This window comes from Salvelinus fontinalis, chromosome 16 (assembly GCF_029448725.1).
Source record: "Salvelinus fontinalis isolate EN_2023a chromosome 16, ASM2944872v1, whole genome shotgun sequence".
In the NCBI taxonomy this organism is placed as follows: domain Eukaryota; kingdom Metazoa; phylum Chordata; class Actinopteri; order Salmoniformes; family Salmonidae; genus Salvelinus; species Salvelinus fontinalis.
In genome coordinates, this window is record NC_074680.1 from 39848334 (window position 1) to 39869224 (window position 20891).

The following is a 20891-nucleotide window of genomic DNA, read 5'->3' on the forward strand; positions in this document are numbered from 1 at the left end:
GGTTATCAGTATAGAGCCAGTAGGACTCAGTAGGGTTATCAGTATAGAGCCAGTAGTAGGACTCATTAGGGTTATCAGTATAGAGCCAGTAGGACTCAGTAGGGTTATCAGTATAAGAGCCAGTAGGACTCAGTAGAGTTATCAGTATAGAGCCAGTAGGGTTATCAGTATAGAGCCAGTAGGACTCAGTAGGGTTATCAGTATAGAGCCAGTAGGGTTATCAGTATAGAGCCAGCAGGACTCAGTAGGGTTATCAGTATAGAGCCAGTAGGACTCAGTAGGGTTATCAGTATAGAGCCAGTAGGACTCAGTAGGGTTATCAGTATAGAGCCAGTAGGACTCAGTAGGGTTATCAGTATAGAGCCAGTAGGACTCAGTAGGGTTATCAGTATAGAGCCAGTAGGACTCAGTAGGGTTATCAGTATAGAGCCAGTAGGACACAGTAGGGTTATCAGTATAGAGCCAGTAGGACTCAGTAGTGTTATCAGTATAGAGCCAGTAGGACTCAGTAGGGTTATCATTATAGAGCCAGTAGGGCTATCAGTATAGAGCCAGTAGGACTCAGTAGGGTTATCAGTATAGAGCCAGTAGGACTCACTCAGTAGGGTTATCAGTATAGAGCCAGTAGGACTCAGTAGGGTTATCATTATAGAGCCAGTAGGACTCAGTAGGGTTATCAGTATAGAGCCAGTAGGACTCAGTAGGGTTATCATTATAGAGCCAGTAGGACTCAGTTGGGTTATCAGTATAGAGCCAGTAGGACTCAGTAGGGTTATCAGTATAGAGCCAGCAGGACTCAGTAGGGTTATCAGTATAGAGCCAGTAGATCTCAGTAGGGTTATCAGTATAGAGCCAGTAGGACTCAGTAGGGTTATCAGTATAGAGCCAGTAGGACTCAGTAGGGTTATCAGTATAGAGCCAGTAGGGCTATCAGTATAGAGCCAGTAGGACTCAGTCGGGCTATCAGTATAGAGCCAGTAGGACACAGTAGGGTTAAAAGGTCAGTAGAGACCTGCATCCATTGCTGAGATCCTCCAAGACCCCTCTCAGTCTGCGTTCAGGATATGCCTTCTCTGTCTTAATGACCTCCTGAACATCGTTCAGACCCTCCTCCTGTTGACACAGTGTTATAGACATGATATAACATCATTCTAATGTTTTAAGAATGTTTGTAATGGTACTATTTATTAAGTTTTACTAATGTCATTCTAACACATTTAAATTGGGTAACAGTGATTGATTGACCCACCAGTTTATCGGCAATGTTGTCTATAAGGTTGGCATTGTACAGTCTTCTTCTCTGGTCCTGCCACCAGCTCTTGATGTAAATACACGGCTTCCTCTCAAAGTAAGGCAGATGGAAATAGTTTCTGAAGGTTTGAGATGCACAAAAAGAGAGAATGAAACCTGACCTAGAGAGACTTACGATCTAGTTGCACAGAACAGAAAACAACAATCCCGGCAGGAAAATTATCTGAAAGGATTGTCATTAGATCTAGTTCATAACCAGAAATAACTTCCTTTCAACCAGCTTGGCATGCTGGGGTACTCTGCTAATGAATCTGTTGGGATTTGACTAGGGTTGCAAAATTCTAGGAACTTGAATAAATTCACTAGTTTCCCCAAAATCCCGGTTGGAGGATCCCCTGAATCAGGAGGGAATAAGCAGGAAATCCGGAATCCTCCAACCAGGATTTCTGGAAAACCAGGGAAGTTATTGAAAGTTCCCAGAATTTTACAACTCTAGATCTGATCTGTCGGTGATGACTGGTTTCATGGGCGGGATAGTGGACACTGAGACCAGGTCATTATCTCATGTGTCTGTTGGGATCTGACCTGTCGGTGATGACTGGTTTCATCGGCGGGGTGGTGGACACTGAGACCAGGTCATTGTCATCATCTCCCTCCTCTTCATCACTAGATCCATGGATCAGCTCTGTCTCCTCTTCATCTCCGTCTCCCCCACTCTTCTTCCCACTACTCGACTTGAGTTTGGTCACACCATCAATCTCACTCCCATAGTTACCTGGTTAAAAGACGAAAGTTTAAAATATGGCGATATACACTGTTCAAAAGTTTGGGGTCACTTAGAAATGTCCTTGTTTTTGAAAGGAAAGCACATTTTTTGTCCGTTACAATATCATCAAATTGATCAGAAATACAGTGTAGACGTTGTTAATGTTGTAAATGACTATTGTAGCTGGAAACGGATGATTTTTAATAGAATATCTACAAAGACGTACAGAGGCCTATTATCAGCAATTTTGTTAGCACAGCTGAAAACTGTTGTTCTGATTAAAGAAGCAATAAAACTGCCATTCTTTAGACTAGTTGAGTATCTGGAGCATTAGCATTTGTGGGTTCGATTACAAGCTTCTGCCTAGAAGGCCTGCATCCCGGAGTTGCCTCTTCACTGTTGACCTTGAGACTGGTGTTTTGCGGGTTCTATTTAATGAAGCTGCCAGTTGAGGACTTGTGAGGCGTCTGTTTCTCAAACTAGACACTCTAATGTACTTGTCCCCTTGCTCAGTTGTGCACCGGGGCCTCCCACTCCTCTTTCTAATCTGGTTAGAGACAGTTTGTGCTGTTCTGTGAAGGAAGTTGTACACAGTGTTGTATGAGATCTTCAGTTTCTTGGCAATTTCTCGCATGGAATAGCCTTCATTTCTCAGAACAAGAATAAAAAGGAAGGTCTTTGTTTCTGGCCATTTTGAGCCTGTAATCGAACCCACAAATGCTGATGCTCCAGATACTCAACTAGTCTAAAGAAAGACAGTTTTATTGTTTCTTTAATCAGAACAACAGTTTTCAGCTGTGCTAACATAATTGCAAAAGGGTTTTCTAATGATCAATTAGCCTTTTAAAATTATAAACTTGGATTAGCTAACACAACATGCCATTGGAACACAGGAGTGATGGTTGCTGATAATGGGCCTATGTAGATATTACATTAAAAATCAGCCGTTTCCAGCTACAATAGTCATTTACAACATTAACACTGTATTTTTTAAATTTGTATTTTTACCCCCTTTTTCGTGGTATCCAATTGTTAGTAGTTACTATCTTGTCTCATCGCTACAACTCCCATACGGGCTCGGGAGAGATGAAGGTCGAAAGCCATGCGTCCTCCGAAACACAACCCAACCAAGCCGCACTGCTTCTTAACACAGAGCACATCCAATCCGGAAGCCAGCTGCACCAATGTGTCGGAGGAAACACTGTGTACTGCGCCCGGCCTGCCACAGGAGTCGCTGGTGCGCAATGAGACAAGGATATCCCTACCGGCCAAACCCGGACAACTGTGCGTCGCCCCACGGACCTCCCGGTTGCGGCCAGCTGCGACAGAGCCTGGGCGAGAACCCAGAGTCTCTGGTGGCACAGCTGGCGCTGCGATGCAGTTCCCTAGACCACTGCGCTACCCGGGAGGCTCTACACTGTATCTCTGATCAATTTGATGTTATTTTAATGGACAAAAAATGGTATTTTCTTTCAGAAACAAGGACATTTCTAAGTCACCCCAAACTTTTGAACGGTAGTGTAAATCAAAGGTTGGTTACCCGAACCCAGATTGAGCCTAGTAATGGATCAAAAATAATTGTCAATGGAGAATCTTCATTGAGGGATGGTTTCTTAGGTACGGATTGAGGCTATTCCTAGATTAACAACCCAGGACTAGTTTTACAGTAACTGTCCAGCGTAAATCTCACTTTTAAAAGTTTATATTCTATTAACTCATACCTAAATAATGTTGACACATCCTAAAACACTTCAAAAACCCCACCTCAAACAGACCGTTTCAAAAATGCTTGCTATTTCCTCATAAAGGATGATGTCATGTTGGCTCATTGGCTGAGCTATTGAAGCTACAAACCTATTGTAACCTCGAAGCAGATTGGTTTGTCCCCGATCTTCCTGTCAATCATGGTGGCCTCCAGGAACGCCCCGAAGAGGAAGAACTCCTCCACTTTCCCTGTGGCGCTCTGGATGGAGAGAGACACAAACATTAACATGGAAATACATTATAACAGGAATAATCCCCCCCCACTTTCACAGTGGCATTCTGGAGGGATGGAGACACAATATGAATAGGCAAACTGTCATACATTACATGAACAAAATAATGTGGACACCTGCTCATCGAACATCTCATTTAAAAATCATTATTCCTCCTCCAAACTTTACAGTTGACACTATGCCTTGTGACTGGTAACGTTCTCTTGGCACCCACCAAGCCCAGATTCCTCAGTCGGGGTGACAGGTAGCCTAGTGGTTAGAGTGTTGGGCCAGTAACTGAAAGGTTGCTAGATCAAATCCCTGAGCTGGCAAGGTAAAAACCTGTTGTTCTGCCCCTGAACAAGGCAGTTAACCCACTAAGCTGTCATTGTAAATAAGAATTTGTTCTTAACTGACTTGCCTAGTTAAATAAAGGTTTGATTGTGTGATTCATCACTCCAGACTGAGTCCAATGGTGGCGAGCTTTACACCACACCAGCTGACACTTGGCATTGTGCATGGTGTTCTTATGCTTTTCCGGGGCAGCTCTAGCAGGGCAGAAATGTGAAATTTGATCAACTGACTTGTTGGAAAGGTGGCATCCTATGACGGTGCCACGTTGAAAGTCACTGAGCTCTTCAGTAAGACCATTTACTAAAAATGTTTGTCTATGGAGATTGCATGGCTTCTGCTCGATTTTATACACGTGTCAGCAACGGGTGTGGATGAAATGACCGAATCCTCTAATTTGAAGGGGTGTCCACATACTTTTGTTTATATAGTGTATGGCTTGAGAATACTGTAATGTGTACAATATGGTGTATGATGTATGAAAATATATGAGAGTATGGTGAGTATTTCCATAATGAGTATGGAAATATGGTGCATGCAGAGTTCTGTTCCAGGACTCTGGCAAAGACCTGTAATGGTTACATAGACGGTCCCTCACTCGATCGGCTCTGTGACTTACATTGTCTGAACACATAAAAGACCTGTATTAATGGAAACAGTCAGTTAATAATGTAGCGTCAGAGATCAGCTAAATAAAGATGATGAATAATTTAGTCAGGTTGCACCGTGATAACCTGTTGTTGTGAGGTGTGAGTCACCGTAGGAGGGTTTGTATGCTTGAGCACTCACCCAAGGAAGAAAGAAAGAAAGACAGAAAGAGAGTGTGAGAGAGAGATAGATAAAGACACTCACACAGAGACACAGAGAGACTGAGAGACTGAGAGAGACAGGAGACAGAGACACAGAGACACAGAGACACAGAGACACAGAGACACAGAGAGACTGAGAGACTGAGAGAGACAGGAGACAGAGACACAGAGACTGAGAGACAGAGAGACTGAGAGACTGAGAGAGTCAGGAGACAGAGAGAGAGAGAGAAAGAGGCAAAGCAAGAGACAATGAGAGATAGAGACTGTGTGTGTGTGTGTGTGTGTGTGTGTGTGTGTGTGTGTGTGTGTGTGTGTGTGTGTGTGTGTGTGTGTGTGTGTGTGTGTGTGTGTGTGTGTGTGTGTGTGTGTGTGTGTGTGTGTGTGTGTGTATGAGAGACCCACCTCTGAGATTTTGGGCACCCCCTCCACCTTGACCTCTGTGGAGCTCATAACCTCTGGAGAGGAGGTGTCCAGGATCTCCACACACAGGCTGACCAGCAGACGGGCCCTGAAGGACACCCCCTCCCCCAGACCCTCGTTCAGGTCCTGGTGCTCGTCCATGATGGTGTAGCTACGGGTGGAGCCATACATGTTTACCCAGGCCGGACCCAGGGTGGGAAGGAAGCCTGGCAGAGAAGAGTATGGTTGTTAAGAGAATGGCTACTTGGCAAGTGCTTTTGGAGATTGGAGCGCTAACACAGCCAACTCCGGACCATACACTGGCAAAACCCATTTCTCGGTCATTTACACTTGGTCAGACTTTTCATGAGGTAACACTTCCCCAAATTGGTCCAGCTGGGACTTGGCACCCATTACAGTTTACTTTACTCTATACCAGGGTTCTCCAACCCTGTTCCTGGAGAGCTACCCTCCGGTAGGTTTTCACTCCGTCTCTAATCTATCACATCTAATAATTAGCTGGTTGTGAGTTGATTTAAGAGATACAACTGGAGTTGGAGTGAAAACCGACAGGATGGTTTCTCTCCAGGAACAAGGTTGGAGTGAAAACCTACAGGATGGTAGCTCTCCAGGAACAGGTTTGGAGTGAAAACCGACAGTATGGTAACTCTCCAGGAACAGGGTTGGAGTGAAAACCTACAGGATGGTAGCTCTCCAGGAACAGGGTTGGAGTAAAAACCTACAGGATGGTAGCTCTCCAGGAACAGGTTTGGAGTGAAAACCTACAGGAGGGTAGCTCTCCAGGAACAGGGTTGGAGTGAAAACCTACAGGAGGGTAGCTCTCCAGGAACAGGGTTGGAGTGAAAACCTACAGGAGGTTAGCTCTCCAGGAACAGGGTTGGAGTGAAAACCTACAGGAGGGTAGCTCTCCAGGAACAGGGTTGGAGTGAAAACCTACAGTATGGTAACTCTCCAGGAACAGGGTTGGAGTGAAAACCTACAGGATGGTAGCTCTCCAGGAACAGGGTTGGAGTGAAAACCTACAGGAGGGTAGCTCTCCGGGAACAGGGTTGGAGTGAAAACCTACAGGAGGGTAGCTCTCCAGGAACAGGGTTGGAGTGAAAACCTACAGGAGGTTAGCTCTCCAGGAACAGGGTTGGAGTGAAAACCTACAGGAGGGTAGCTCTCCAGGAACAGGGTTGGAGTGAAAACCTACAGGAGGGTAGCTCTCCAGGAACAGGGTTGGAGTGAAAACCTACAGGAGGTTAGCTCTCCAGGAACAGGGTTGGAGTGAAAACCTACAGGAGGGTAGCTCTCCAGGAACAGGGTTGGAGTGAAAACCTACAGTATGGTAACTCTCCAGGAACAGGGTTGGAGTGAAAACCTACAGGATGGTAGCTCTCCAGGAACAGGGTTGGAGTGAAAACCTACAGGAGGGTAGCTCTCCGGGAACAGGGTTGGAGTGAAAACTTACAGGAGGGTAGCTCTCCAGGAACAGGGTTGGAGTGAAAACCTACAGGAGGTTAGCTCTCCAGGAACAGGGTTGGAGTGAAAACCTACAGGAGGGTAGCTCTCCAGGAACAGGGTTGGAGTGAAAACCTACAGTATGGTAACTCTCCAGGAGCAGGCTGGGAGAGCCCTGCTTTATACAAACACCAAATACATAAAAAATGAAACACATAAAAAAGAAACGAAAAGAAAGAAACACAAAACACAATATCTTCTGAATTAAGGGCAACATGTCTCCACTGAAGCACCTTTGTCTCCATCATTGGCGATCTTTCTAAGGTCAATGAAGTGTGTTCCGAGGGCCACGTCGTTCACTTTGTCTGAGTCTCGGATCTGGACCTTCATGCGTTTGCAGAGCGGTGGAAACATCTCAGTGAAGACGATCTGCTCGTTCCAGATGGGCTCGTAGCTGCTCTTCTGGATAGATGTTTTCCCCTGGGATCACAAAGCAGTCAAGATAGGGAGGGGAATAGCATAACATAGCATAGCATAACATGCTGTAGCATAACATAGTTAAACATAACATAGTGTAGCATAACATAGCGTAGCATAACATAGCGTAGCATAAAACATAGCGTAACATAACATAGCATAACATAGCGTAACATAGCGTAACATAGCATAACATAGCGTAACATAACATAGCGTAACATAACATAGCGTAGCATAACATAGCATAACATAGCGTAGCATAACATAGCGTAGCATAACATAGCGTAACATAACATAGTGTAGCATAACATAGCGTAGCATAACATAGCGTAGCATAACATAGCGTAGCATAGAATAACATAACATAGCGTAACATAACATAACATAGAATAGCATAACATAGTTTAACAGACACACGCATACACATGATAACACACACATACACATGGATTTTGTATTGTAGATATGTGGTAGTAGAGTAGTGGCCTGAGGGCACACAATGTGTTGTGAAAAGTGTATTGAAATGTAATGTCATGTCATATTTTTTGTTGTTGTATATAACTGCCTTAATATTGCTGGACCCCAGGAGAGCTAATGGTGATCCTTAATAAATACAAATAACATAACATACTTCAACGTAACACAGAATAACATAACAGACTTTAACGTAACACAGAATAACATAACATAGTTTAACGTAACACAGAATAACATAACATACTTTAACGTAACGCAGAATAACATAACATAGTTTAACTTACCCTCTGGCCAGCGAACAGTATTTGTACATAAGGGTCCACAAGGTCCTTGTTCTCCCCTATAAAAGCCTTCTTGACATTAGCCATGATGCTGGTGTTCATCTTGGGAAGGCCCTCAGCTCGATAGATCTTCACATAGTAGCGAGCCCACTGGCGCTCCGCGGGAACCCCCTCAGGTAACAGCAGGTTACTGAAACCACAGAATCAAAGAGAACACTTGTAACATACTGTATTTTATCTCTATGACTAAAACAGCAAAAGAAAGTAAGCAAGAATTGTGAGATGGGAGATCTTTCACAGGGCTCTTTAGAGCAGGGAGGGGCAACTTTGATGGGGGTGAGGGGCCGCAGTGGTTTGCGGGTCTGTGTACCCACATCCATACCCACACATGCAGTCAGCCTCTTGGGGACCCTAGGTAACATTTTGTTGGGTAATTTACTCATTGAGTACTTTTCTCATTCATATCCCCAGTTATATGTAGGTTAGGGTTCATTTATATCCCCAGTAATATGTAGGTTAGGGTTCATTCATATCCCCAGTAATATGTAGGTTAGGGTTCATTCATATCCCCAGTAATATGTAGGTTAGGGTTCATTCATATCCCCAGTAATATGTAGGTTAGGGTTCATTCATATCCCCAGTAATATGTAGGTTAGGGTTCATTCATATCCCCAGTAATATGTAGGTTAGGGTTCATTCATATCCCCAGTAATATGTAGGTTAGGGTTCATTCATATCCCCAGTAATATGTAGGTTAGGGTTCATTCATATCCCCAGTAATATGTAGGTTAGGGTTCACTCATATCCCCAGTAATATGTAGGTTAGGGTTCATTCATATCCCCAGTAATATGTAGGTTAGGGTTCATTCATATCCCCAGTAATATGTAGGTTAGGGTTCATTCATATCCCCAGTTATATGTAGGTTAGGGTTCATTCATATCTCCAGTAATATGTAGGTTAGGGTTCATTCATATCCCCAGTAATATGTAGGTTAGGGTTCATTCATATCCCCAGTAATATGTAGGTTAGGGTTCACTCATATCCCCAGTAATATGTAGGTTAGGGTTCATTCATATCCCCAGTAATATGTAGGTTAGGGTTCATTCATATCCCCAGTTATATGTAGGTTAGGGTTCATTCATATCTCCAGTAATATGTAGGTTAGGGTTCACTCATATCCCCAGTAATATGTAGGTTAGGGTTCATTCATATCCCCAGTAATATGTAGGTTAGGGTTCATTCATATCCCCAGTAATATGTAGGTTAGGGTTCATTCATATCTCCAGTAATATGTAGGTTAGGGTTCATTCATATCCCCAGTAATATGCAGGTTAGGGTTCATTCATATCCCCAGTAATATGTTGGTAAGGGTTCATTCATATCCCCAGTAATATGTTGGTCATTGTTTACCCTTCTATGTCATCTTCATCGGTTTCTGTGGCCTTGTGGGGAGTCTTGATGTTGTCTCCTTTCCCCACAACGGCGATGTCACATTTAATGTAACCTTTGCACCCGGCAGTGATGTCATCAGGGTCAGAGAGAAGGGCCCATTTGTGGAAAAACTGGTGTTCTGTTGAACATGTTTTAAATTAAATAAAACATCAACATGAATATGAAGAGCGGTCAGCACCAGAACCATAGATGAGTCACTAGTAGCTACTATGTTTCTCCCTGACCTGGCTGTGAGTAGACGGTGCCTATGTCCAGTTTGAAGGAGCCAACCAGGGTGCCACTACGCAGCAGGTTCTTGGAGTGGATGACCTGAGGGATGGATAAGCAGATTGCAATGTGCTTCAGTAACATGTGACCTGAGTTGACTATTATGAAAGACTGTATGAATAATAGACAGCGATTCCCATGGCTCCCCATTCATCTAGATAGGGAGGGGAATTATAGACCGTATGAATAATAGACACAGCAATTCCCATGGCTCTCCATTCATCTAGATAGAGAGGGGAATTAAAGACTGTATGAATAATAGACAGCGATTCCCATGGCTCTCCATTCATCTAGATAGAGAGGGGAATAATAGACCGTATGAATAATAGACACAGCGATTCCCATGGCTCCTCATTCATCTAGATAGGGAGGGGAATAATAGACAGCGATTCCCATGGCTCCTCATTCATCTAGATAGGGAGGGGAATAATAGACAGCGATTCCCATGGCTCTCCATTCATCTAGATAGAGAGGGGAATTAAAGACTGTATGAATAATAGACAGCGATTCCCATGGCTCCCCATTCATCTAGATAGGGAGGGGAATTATAGACCGTATGAATAATAGACAGCGATTCCCATGGCTCCTCATTCATCTAGATAGAGAGGGGAATTATAGACCGTATGAATAATAGACAGCGATTCCCATGGCTCTCCATTCATCTAGATAGAGAGGGGAATTAAAGACTGTATGAATAATAGACAGCGATTCCCATGGCTCCCCATTCATCTAGATAGGGAGGGGAATAATAGACCGTATGAATAATAGACAGCGATTCCCATGGCTCCCCATTCATCTAGATAGAGAGGGGAATTATAGACCGTATGAATAATAGACAGCGATTCCCATGGCTCCTCATTCATCTAGATAGAGAGGGGAATAATAGACCGTATGAATAATACACACAGCGATTCCCATGGCTCCCCATTCATCTAGATAGGGATGGGAATAATAGACCGTATGAATAATAGACACAGCGATTCCCATGGTTCTCCATTTATCTAGATAGGGAGGGGAATTATAGAGCAGCTGTTTGTTTGTTTGTATGGTGGTAGAGCTACTCACCGACAGCTTCAGGATCTTGTCAAACATAACATCCGATGGGACGTGGAAGTCAAAGACAAAATACTAAAAGAGAAATGTGAGATAAAATAAATGCAAGAGGGTAATGAAGTTTGCTGTCAAAATGTGTAGCTTTATTGAAAAATTACTAGATATTCAATTACAATGCTGTAGACCTTGTTATAATCATCATCACACTCATCATCATCATCACCCTCATCATCAACCTCCTCCGCGTCATCATTCCAGAGCAGGTTGGTTACCTCATTGTAGTATGGGCAGTTTGTCGACTCCTTCATCTGAGTGTACTTCTTATCGTCTCCGATCTCCACACAGACCACTGGGTCCATGTTCAGCCCTACTAGCTGTCTGGCTTCTACGATGGTAACACTAACCTGGTGAAAAAGGGTTATCATGGGTCAGACACTCTGGAGTACAACAATATGTTAAATTCAGATTATTCCTTGATTCAATGAGCATATTGTATAGTTTAATTTACTTGGTAATCCACTGGTCTCCCGGCACTAGGTTCCATCTTAATGTCTGGTTTTGATCTGACGTTAGACACATGTTAGAAATATGTTTTAGTGTGATTAAATCAATGCAGACTTTCATTTCAGAATTCTGTAAAACTACAGGATACTACATGGTAAACAATGTCATTGAAACACCTGTCTTCAACCCAACACTCAGAGTTTGCTTCTATGTTATCTTACTTCACTGAACAAAAATATGAAGACAACATCTAAAGTTTTGGTTCCATATTTCATAAGCTGAAATAAAATATCCCAGAAATGTTCCATACTCACAAAAAGCTTACTTATCTCAATTGTTTTGCACAAATTTCTTTACATCCCTGTTAGTGAGTATTTCTCCTCTGCCAAGATAATCCATTCACCTGACAGGTGAGGCAGATCAAGAAGCTGATTAAACAGTATGATCATTACGCAAGTGCACCTTGTGCTGGGGATAATAAAAGGCCACTCTAAAATGTGCAGTTTTGTCACACAATACATTGTCACAGATGCTTGTCGTCCTCACCGGGGTCTTGACCTGACTGCAGTTTGGCATCGTCTTCAGTGGGCGAATGCTCACCTTCCATGGCCACTGGCACACTGGAGAAGTGTGCTCTTCATGGATGAATCCAGGTTTCAACTGTACCGTGCAGATGGCAGACACGCTGTATGTCAGGGTTCCCCAACTGCTGTCCTTCGCACCGAATGTTTTAAAATAAAATACTAAAAACACCAGGAAATCAGCTCCATGATTTTCATTAGAAATCTGTTCCCAAGTATTCCCACGCATATTAGAGAGACACGTGATCGTAAGTAAGGTTTGTCTTAGTCAAATAATATATCTGTTTGCGGTCAATTTACAGTTTACAAATGATTTGTAATTATGTTCCGGTCCCCCCAAACATCCACTCAAGAAAAAAAATCAGCCTGGGATACAACCATCCCTGCTCTGCAGATTTTGCGGCGAAGAGACAGAATCATTAAATTATTTGTTTTGGTACTGTCCATGTAGCTTATACTATTTAAAATGTGTATAGTATGTATAAGCTGGAAGTAGAGGTGTTGTCCATTACAGGGTTACAGGAAAATAATAAAGGAAAATATAATTTTTTTAAATAAAAAAAAAATATATATGGGGGATTGGAAATGATGCAGAGAATTACATTGATAGAAGCTACAATCTATCTGCAATATTAAAGCTGATCTTAGAGATCCTGGTTGGAGTCCAGGCTCTGTCGCAGCCGGCCGCGACCGGGAGACACATGGGGCAGCACACAATTGGCCCAGCGTCGTCCGGATTAGGGGAGGGTTTGGCCGGCAGGGATCTTCCTGTCCCATCGTGCACTAGTGACTCCTGTGGCGGGCCGGGCGCAATGCACTGCCCGCATGCAATATCCAGCAACTTCGCACAGCCATTGAAGAGGAGTGGGACACAATCAACAGCCCTATCAACTCCATGTGAAAGAGACGTGTCGCGCTGCATGAGGCGGTCACACCAGATACAGATTGGTTTTCTGATCCACGCCTCTGGTATCTGTGCAATTTGTATTCCCAGTCAAGTGAAACCCATAGTTTAGGGCCTAATGAATTAATTTCCATTGACTGATTTCCTTATATGAACTGTAACTCAGTAAAACTGTAACTCAGTAAAATCTTTGAACTTGTTGCATGTTGCATGTATATTTTTGTTCAGTGTACATAGAAATGTATTTTATGTGTAAATTGAATAGCAAACCACAAGCACCATAGAAGCGTGCTGTGCTTACCTCTTGTTGGAGACGTTAGTGGTGACGGCTGTGACTGAGGCCAGGGAGATGGTGTCAGGGTCAAGACCCCCTCCCCCTCCCATCCCTCCCGTGAAGTCCAGGTCCTCTGTCTCCAAGATGGCAGCCTCATCGCCTGGACAATCACAGTCAAGGAGGCCACACCTGTCAGAACAGCCTGACAGGATGACGATAGCTAAGCTCGACAACCACCCTTTAAGGTTGTGTGACTTATTTCATTTCTTGTATTCATTTTTGTTAGTATTAATGTTTAATGTTACTGTTTACAATTTATTGTAGGTTATGTTACACATTTAAATCTGTATTTTTCAATTTTTTTAAGTCATATTATCAGAGAGTTAGTGGGACCAAAGATTGTATGAAAGCATTTTACGTATCTCCATTATTTTAAATGAAACAATTGGTGTGTGTGTGTGCGTGTGTGTGCGTGTGCGTTTGTGTGTGTGTGTGTGTCTGTACCCCCTCCTCCTTTCCCGTGGTCTGACTTATGGCCACGTGATTTCTTCATGATTCAGAATGGTCCTCTTCGTGCTCTGTGAAGTAAATAAAAGTAGGGTCATTTTATGGGAGGTTATTGATGCGTAGAATGCGGTTTTAACCAATCAGCATTCAGGATTAGACCCACCCGTTGTATAATGATGTGTAGACTACGTTTTGGAGTTACTAAATCAACAAATTCTACACTGTTGATTCGATTGATTTGAGCTCTTATGGTCCGTGTACAGCGCACCACTGACCAGTGCCCTGTGTAGGCGATAGAGCGCCATTTTGAACACACACCAGTCTCCTCTCATAGCAAAGCATATGAGCGAGTTTGTCAGTCTCAAATGGTATCCTATTCCCTATGGGCCCTAGTCAAATGTAGTGCCCTGTATAGTGAATAGGGTGTCATTTGAACCTAGTCCAGGGTATTTCTTAAGGCAGGTAGCCTGATTTTCATTCTACCACCACACCCTCATTTGGCCTCCGATGGGGAGTTTAATAATTCACATCCCATGACCTTAATACATCAATTAACCACGGATACATTTCACATGCTTTGTGAGAAAAAAAAGCACTCACAATAATTAGTCTTGCAATATAAAACTAAATGTAAAGCATCAGTTTATTCATGACTGAGGATATTATTAATAACAAGCTCTACTCAGAAATGTTGGTGAAACCATCATGAAATTGCTCACAAACATCTAAGTACTTATAAAACATTGAATGAGATGAGACCATGCATTTAAAATGCTTCATATGGCAGCAACATTTTGTAATCTAATAGGAGTCCAGTAAAATCTACATAACATCTAGGCCTACTTCACAATTTGTTAAATGTACACAGTATTCCAATTAACAGGTATGCAACTAATGGCATACAGCGCCCAAAACAAGTCATTCTGAATAAAGCTGTGGACCATACAGTAACTCTACTGAGAGTATGCAATGCAGAAAGACTCATCCCTGAAGCTAAATCTTTAAATGAAAGCCAACTGATCAGAGATCTATCATGAAATCAACCCTGAAATCATTCCTCCCAAATTGCACTGTAGGTGTGTTTTTTGTTGTTACTGTGTGTAATACTTGAGTTTCTTTGGTTACTTGGAATATCTAGAGCCCGAAAGCTTCCTCAATATAATAACAGAATAGATATGACCAAAGAAAAGCCAATTACAGTTTACACCAGAGAGAAACGCCAACTACAGTTTACAACAGAGAGAAAAACCAACTACAGTTTACACCAGAGAGAAAAGCCAACTACGGTTTACACCAGAGAGAAAAACCAACTACAGTTTACACCAAAGAGAAAAACCAACTACAGTTTACACCAGAGAGAAAAACCAACTACAGTTTACACCAGAGAGAAAAGCCAACTACAGTTTACACCAGAGAGAAAAACCAACTACAGTTTACACCAGAGAGAAAAACCAACTACAGTTTACACCAGAGAGAAAAACCAACTACAGTTTACACCAGAGAGAAAAACCAACTACAGTTTACACCAGAGAGAAAAACCAACTACAGTTTACACCAGAGAGAAAAGCCAACTACAGTTTACACCAGAGAGAAAAACCAACTACAGTTTACACCAGAGAGAAAAGCCAACTACAGTTTACACCAGAGAGAAAAACCAACTACAGTTTACACCAGAGAGAAAAGCCAACTACAGTTTACACCAGAGAGAAGAAACCAACTACAGTTTACACCAGAGAGAAAAGCCAACTACAGTTTACACCAGAGAGAAGAAACCAACTACAGTTTACACCAGAGAGAAGAAACCAACTACAGTTTACACCAGAGAGAAAAACCAACTACAGTTTACACCAGAGAGAAGAAACCAACTACAGTTTACACCAGAGAGAAGAAACCAACTACAGTTTACACCAGAGAGAAAAACCCAGTGAGAAGAGATCTGTTGGATTCATCGTTTAATATTCAAATCAATGTTATATATAAATAAGGCTTTAGACTATGCTTTGGCTATGCTATATACAACAGCATTGCTCTCCATGAATTCTATCAAAAAATGGTCTAGAATAATTTGCATACATACCATTAAAGAAAACGTCACACTTTCCTTTTCTTCAAACCAACTCCCAATGGTTCCTGTCGAAAGAAATAAAAAAACTCTTTGAGTGATTGAGTTTTTCTCCAAAATAGTTATTCTACATAGCCATTTCAGACGTTTACATTGGAGAAACTGAAAGGCCAAAAAAGTAAAGTTGCGCTAGAAACAATTAGGTTTGACCAGGGCAGGAGTTGGGCTGGAGTGATGTGATATGTCAATGAATAGTGTATGAGTGTTGAACTCGAGACAGGCAGGCAACTATAACTAGCTAGGTTGGTGAGAGAGAGACGTCACCGCAAACTAAGTCTGCTAAGCCAGACTAGCCAACAAGACTTGTTCCACCAAGTCACTGCAACTTTTTTTTTATTATGAGACATTAAAGTTCAGATATGCAAACATATATCGCACATAATATGAATCCAATTTGTCTGATAATGTATGAATTATGTTAATGAAATGTGTCTTTGACTCAGAATTCTCAACTCACTTTACATTGGGAAAGAACCTCAATGTAGACAAAAGTTGGGTTGGCAGAAAAGGTATGACCAGAATTAGGCTATTTCTTTGTCGGCAACCAAAGACATCTGTTAATATTTGTGAGGTCAGGTGTGTGTATGTACGAGACAACAGGACGCTAATCAATAAAGTGACCTGTGATAGAATTACGTGCCGCATAACAAAAAAGTCGTAGCGTCTCAGTCACTACTATAGAAAGAATGATCTTACTTAAATCATTCATGGGGTACTGCTCCAATAGGGAGATGATCTCGGTGGATCAAAAGGCATCAAGCCCTATTCTGAACAAACACCACTGTGTCGTGTTCTCATATTCATCTGAGTTTAACATTACTTTCACATTTTAAGATTTCTGACTACATGTTTCAAGTGATCTAGCACCCATTTCTAAGTAGGAATGTGGTGGAAATCCAAACAAAGTGGAACTACACAATACAGCAAGGACTTGTTGGGGGGAAATGACCTAAATCTTTCTTCCACGAGAAATGAAATGGGCATTGAGCAAAAATCATTGATTACTCAGCTAAAGCACACTTTAGCAGCTTCAATACAAGTTCCACTGAAAACTAAAGTACAACTCACCAGCTCATCAATAACACATACTCTGAAAGCCATGCAGTACGTCTAATGTTGCCTGTATCCGACGAAACAAGTCTGTCAATTATTTAGGCTTTAGTTCCACCCAGTGTTGCATGTGTCTTCCTCATTGTGTGAAGGTATCGCCCACATCAAGAGAAAATAAATGGATTCCGGTTTGCATACAAAGAACGCATCTACAATACATGTGTAATATGAGATGTAACGAAATGGTACTGGTCTCCCTTTCAACTGAAAGCTACAGTACCAAGCTTAATACCAAAGGTTTGTTGTATAATGACTGTTAATACTTTGTATACAGTACTGTCCTATGTTGCTCCGTTGGCGTGGCACTTGCCTGGCTAAGTTTGTGGGTTCAATTCCCATAGGAATCACATACACACGTACTGTATACACTCACTGTACTGTCGGTTGTCTTGGAGACAAGCATCTTGCTAAGTGACAAATTACAGTACTATATTATTAGTTGTGTATCATTCAAATACTTTCAGCAGATCCTCTATCCAGTCACTTCATTCTATAGTTTGTCTTTAGTCTAATTCTCCGAAGAGGGTTCTGATCAGCAGGTGGTGTGTGTGACTGGGTGGTAGCCGTGGTGACATCAACACGCCAGTCCTTGTTGAGAGAATGGGCTTTTAATTACATGATTTAGTACCAGGCCTTAGACTAAGGGCTGAGGAGATTTGAACTGATATTGTGTCCCAAAATGACTCCCTATTCTCCATATAGGGCACCACACAAGGTGCCATCTGGGACAGGTCCGCTGTCTCCCGCATGGCCCTTCAGATGACTGACCTATCTGTCACTAAGGGCCACCACAGCAGAGCCCTTCAGATGACTCACCTACCTGTAACTAATTCTCTAATGTGTGGTTAAGGAGGAGGCCAGGAGACGTTGTTGTCTGCAGGAGTTGACATTGAAGGCTCGTGATGCCAGCCAGCTTTCTTCCTCTTCATCCTCTTGCTTCCTCTTCTCTTCCATGAACAATTTGAATGAAACATGTTGGTCCGTACATTACGTGTATAAACCTCATCCACCAGAGCACCACAGAGGATATATCAAAACAGACACAGACAGGTGTGATTTAAGTGTTGTAGTTTTTTTTTTTGTACTTGGTTTTTGGTAAATAGGTCTGTACTTTGGTCAGTGGTAAAGAAGTAGAAATCTAGGTATACAGTATGTCAAAGCTTTCATTTAAAATACCACACTTGGTCTAAAATGACATAGTAATGTTCCGGTTGTAACATCTTCACTATTGTATGTGTGTTGATGTGTTAGAGCGAGGACCAGGAGTATATAGATTACATCAATGGAAATGTATGAGGTTGCAACTGAGTCCTCACAAACGACACCTTTCCCAATGCAGTCTAGGGTGAATAACAGAATGACTTGATACCAATCATACAATCTTATCCATGTCCACAGCCCTTATTTGTCTGTCGGTTAGACGGGTGGTGGTTGGAGATATGTTTGTGCTTCATTGGCTTCGTAGGTATGACATCTGACGAGTGGGTTGTACTGTGTCATCCTAACACTCTGGTTCTACCTGGTTTAGTGAAGGCAGAGAGAGACAGAATCATTGTCATTAGGAGTCCATGTTTCTGACGTTACCTGGCTGAGAGAGGAATAGAGAGAGACAGGGTCTATTGTCATAGGACAATGTTAATGTCTGGTGTTAGTAAGGTTCCCTCATGGTAGTAACATGATATCCCTTAACAGCTTTGATGGAAATTAACACACATATACAGTAGATTGTGCCTTTCCAGCTGCGAAACAATTACCTGTGTAAGCAGATACACTGATATGGAAGTCTTTCATTCTGAAAACTAATATATGGCAATATACTGTATATGTTACTTATATGTTTTATATGGGCATGTATGGTATAAAACATACAGTACCAGTCAAAAGTTTGGACACACCTACTCATTAAAGGGTTTTTCTTAATTCTTTACTATTTTCTACATTGTAGAATAATAGTAAAGACATCAAAACTATGAAAAAACACATGTGGAATCATGTAGTAACCAAGAAAGTGTTAAACAAATCAAAATATATTTCATATTTTTGTTTCTTCAAAGTAGCCACCCTTTGCCTTGATGACAGCTTTGCACACTCTTGGCATTTTCTCAACCAACTTCATGAGCTAGTCACCTGGAATGCATTTCAATTAACAGGTGTGCCTTGTTAAAAGTTAATTTGTTGAATTTACTTTTCAAAAGTAAATAAGAAAAATGTGCTAAATGAACTAAAAGTAAAATAGTAACACAATAATAACAATAACAAGGCTATATACAGCGGTTACTAGTACCGAGTCAATGTGCAGGGGTACAGGTTTGTCGAGGTAATTGAGCTAATATGTACATGTAGATAGGGGTAAAGTGACTATGCATAGATAATAAACAGAGAGTAGCAGCAGCGTATGTGAAGAGTGTGAAGGAATGTGAATGTGTGTGTATGTGGCGTCAATATGCGTGCGCAGGTGTGTTTGTGTGAGTGTGTCGTTCGAGTCCAGTGAGTGTACATCGAGCCAGTGAGTGTACATCGAGCCAGTGAGTGTACATCGAGCCAGTGAGTGTACACCGAGCCAGTGAGTGTACATCGAGCCAGTGAGTGTACATCGAGCCAGTGCATTTTCCCCATGTGTGCAACTTCTGTAAGCGCCTCTACTCTGCTGCTCTATGCCACTATGCAAATGCGATGATATGCATGCAATGCTTTATTATATTTACACCTCAGAGCTTACCAGGTCATCCCATCTTGCGCTCACTTTTGTTCCTGCACCTCCACATTTACAAATTAAACACTGAATATAGGTAGTATAGACCCTAGCTAAAAATATTCAGATACTAGCCAGCCAGCCATATATCAGTTAGAAGATGATGAATATTAGGCTATATTATGAAGCTATTATTTAAGAGCATTCGAAGATAAATCACAATCAGTAAAAATATAACTGAGCTAGCTAACTAGCAGATTTACATCAATCATCAACATCAATTATCAGCTGATAGCCTACCCTCTTTTCCCAGTGTCAATCATGTCTTTAGGAGGCAATGTAACTGACTTGGTTACAATTTGTGGTGAGTGTGTAGTGGCAGAAATACCTGTCCCCTTTCATTTTGAGCACCCGCCCTTTGAAAGGTCTGTGCACGGCCCTGCATTTACACTGAACAAAAATACCGCCTTAAGAACTTACTTAAAATGTGACTGATTTGCTTCCAGCTCAGCCCCCCTGAACCACCACCCAGAGGCCGGCTGGAACAAAGACTGCGAGATGGGATTGGTCAAGCCCAGTGTCACGCCCTGACCTTAGTTCCTTTTTTATGTCTCTATTTTGGTTTGGTTAGGGCGTGAGTTGGGGTGGGCATTCTATGTCTGGTGTTCTATGTTGTCTATTTCTTTGTGTTTGGCCGTGTGTGGTTCTCAATCAGAGGCAGCTGTCTATCGTTGTCTCTGATTGAGAACCATACTTAGGTAGCAATTTTTCCAACCTGTATTTTGTGGGTAGTTGTTTTCTGTTTTGTGTGTCTGCACCAGCCAGAACTGTTTCGGTCGTTATCTTTGTTATTTTTGTTATTTCAGTGTTCCTTCAATAAATATGGACACGTACCACGCTGCACCTTGGTCCTCTCCTTCCAACAGCCATTCCATCCAGAGGACCAGGCAACACCAGCCCCTCTGATAGGACAGAAACGGCTCCCAGCCCCTCCCCTTCCACAGAGACAGAGACAGACATCAATACAGAGCAATACATCTCCCTCCACCACGGACACAGACTCCAAGCTCTCTAGCCACTCTAGGACCATAATGAACCAGCTTATCGAGGGCTATGAGACTGTAGACTCCACCACTGTCACACAACACTCCATAGACACAGTTCTGGCAAGGG

The 20891-nt window shown here is 42.3% G+C and overlaps 1 protein-coding gene across 2 annotated transcripts in view; it reads right to left on the bottom strand.

The window, feature by feature from the left end:
* LOC129813148 (otoferlin-like) overlaps positions 1-16089 on the bottom strand; it is a 40264-nt gene extending 24175 nt beyond the window's left edge. For both annotated transcript variants that reach the window (XM_055865374.1, XM_055865373.1), the window contains exons 1-15: positions 15872-16089; positions 13792-13865; positions 13315-13447; positions 11533-11587; positions 11297-11428; positions 11037-11099; positions 9929-10013; positions 9663-9822; positions 8255-8441; positions 7310-7496; positions 5556-5779; positions 3872-3980; positions 1837-2026; positions 1250-1370; positions 1013-1113 (exon numbers count right to left, since the gene is read on the bottom strand). In XM_055865374.1, coding sequence (XP_055721349.1) covers positions 1013-1113; positions 1250-1370; positions 1837-2026; positions 3872-3980; positions 5556-5779; positions 7310-7496; positions 8255-8441; positions 9663-9822; positions 9929-10013; positions 11037-11099; positions 11297-11428; positions 11533-11587; positions 13315-13447; positions 13792-13840 — 1796 coding nt within the window. In that variant the 5' untranslated portion in view covers positions 13841-13865; positions 15872-16089. The remainder of the gene's footprint in view (positions 1-1012; positions 1114-1249; positions 1371-1836; positions 2027-3871; positions 3981-5555; positions 5780-7309; positions 7497-8254; positions 8442-9662; positions 9823-9928; positions 10014-11036; positions 11100-11296; positions 11429-11532; positions 11588-13314; positions 13448-13791; positions 13866-15871) is intronic.
* Positions 16090-20891: the final 4802 nt, after the last annotated feature.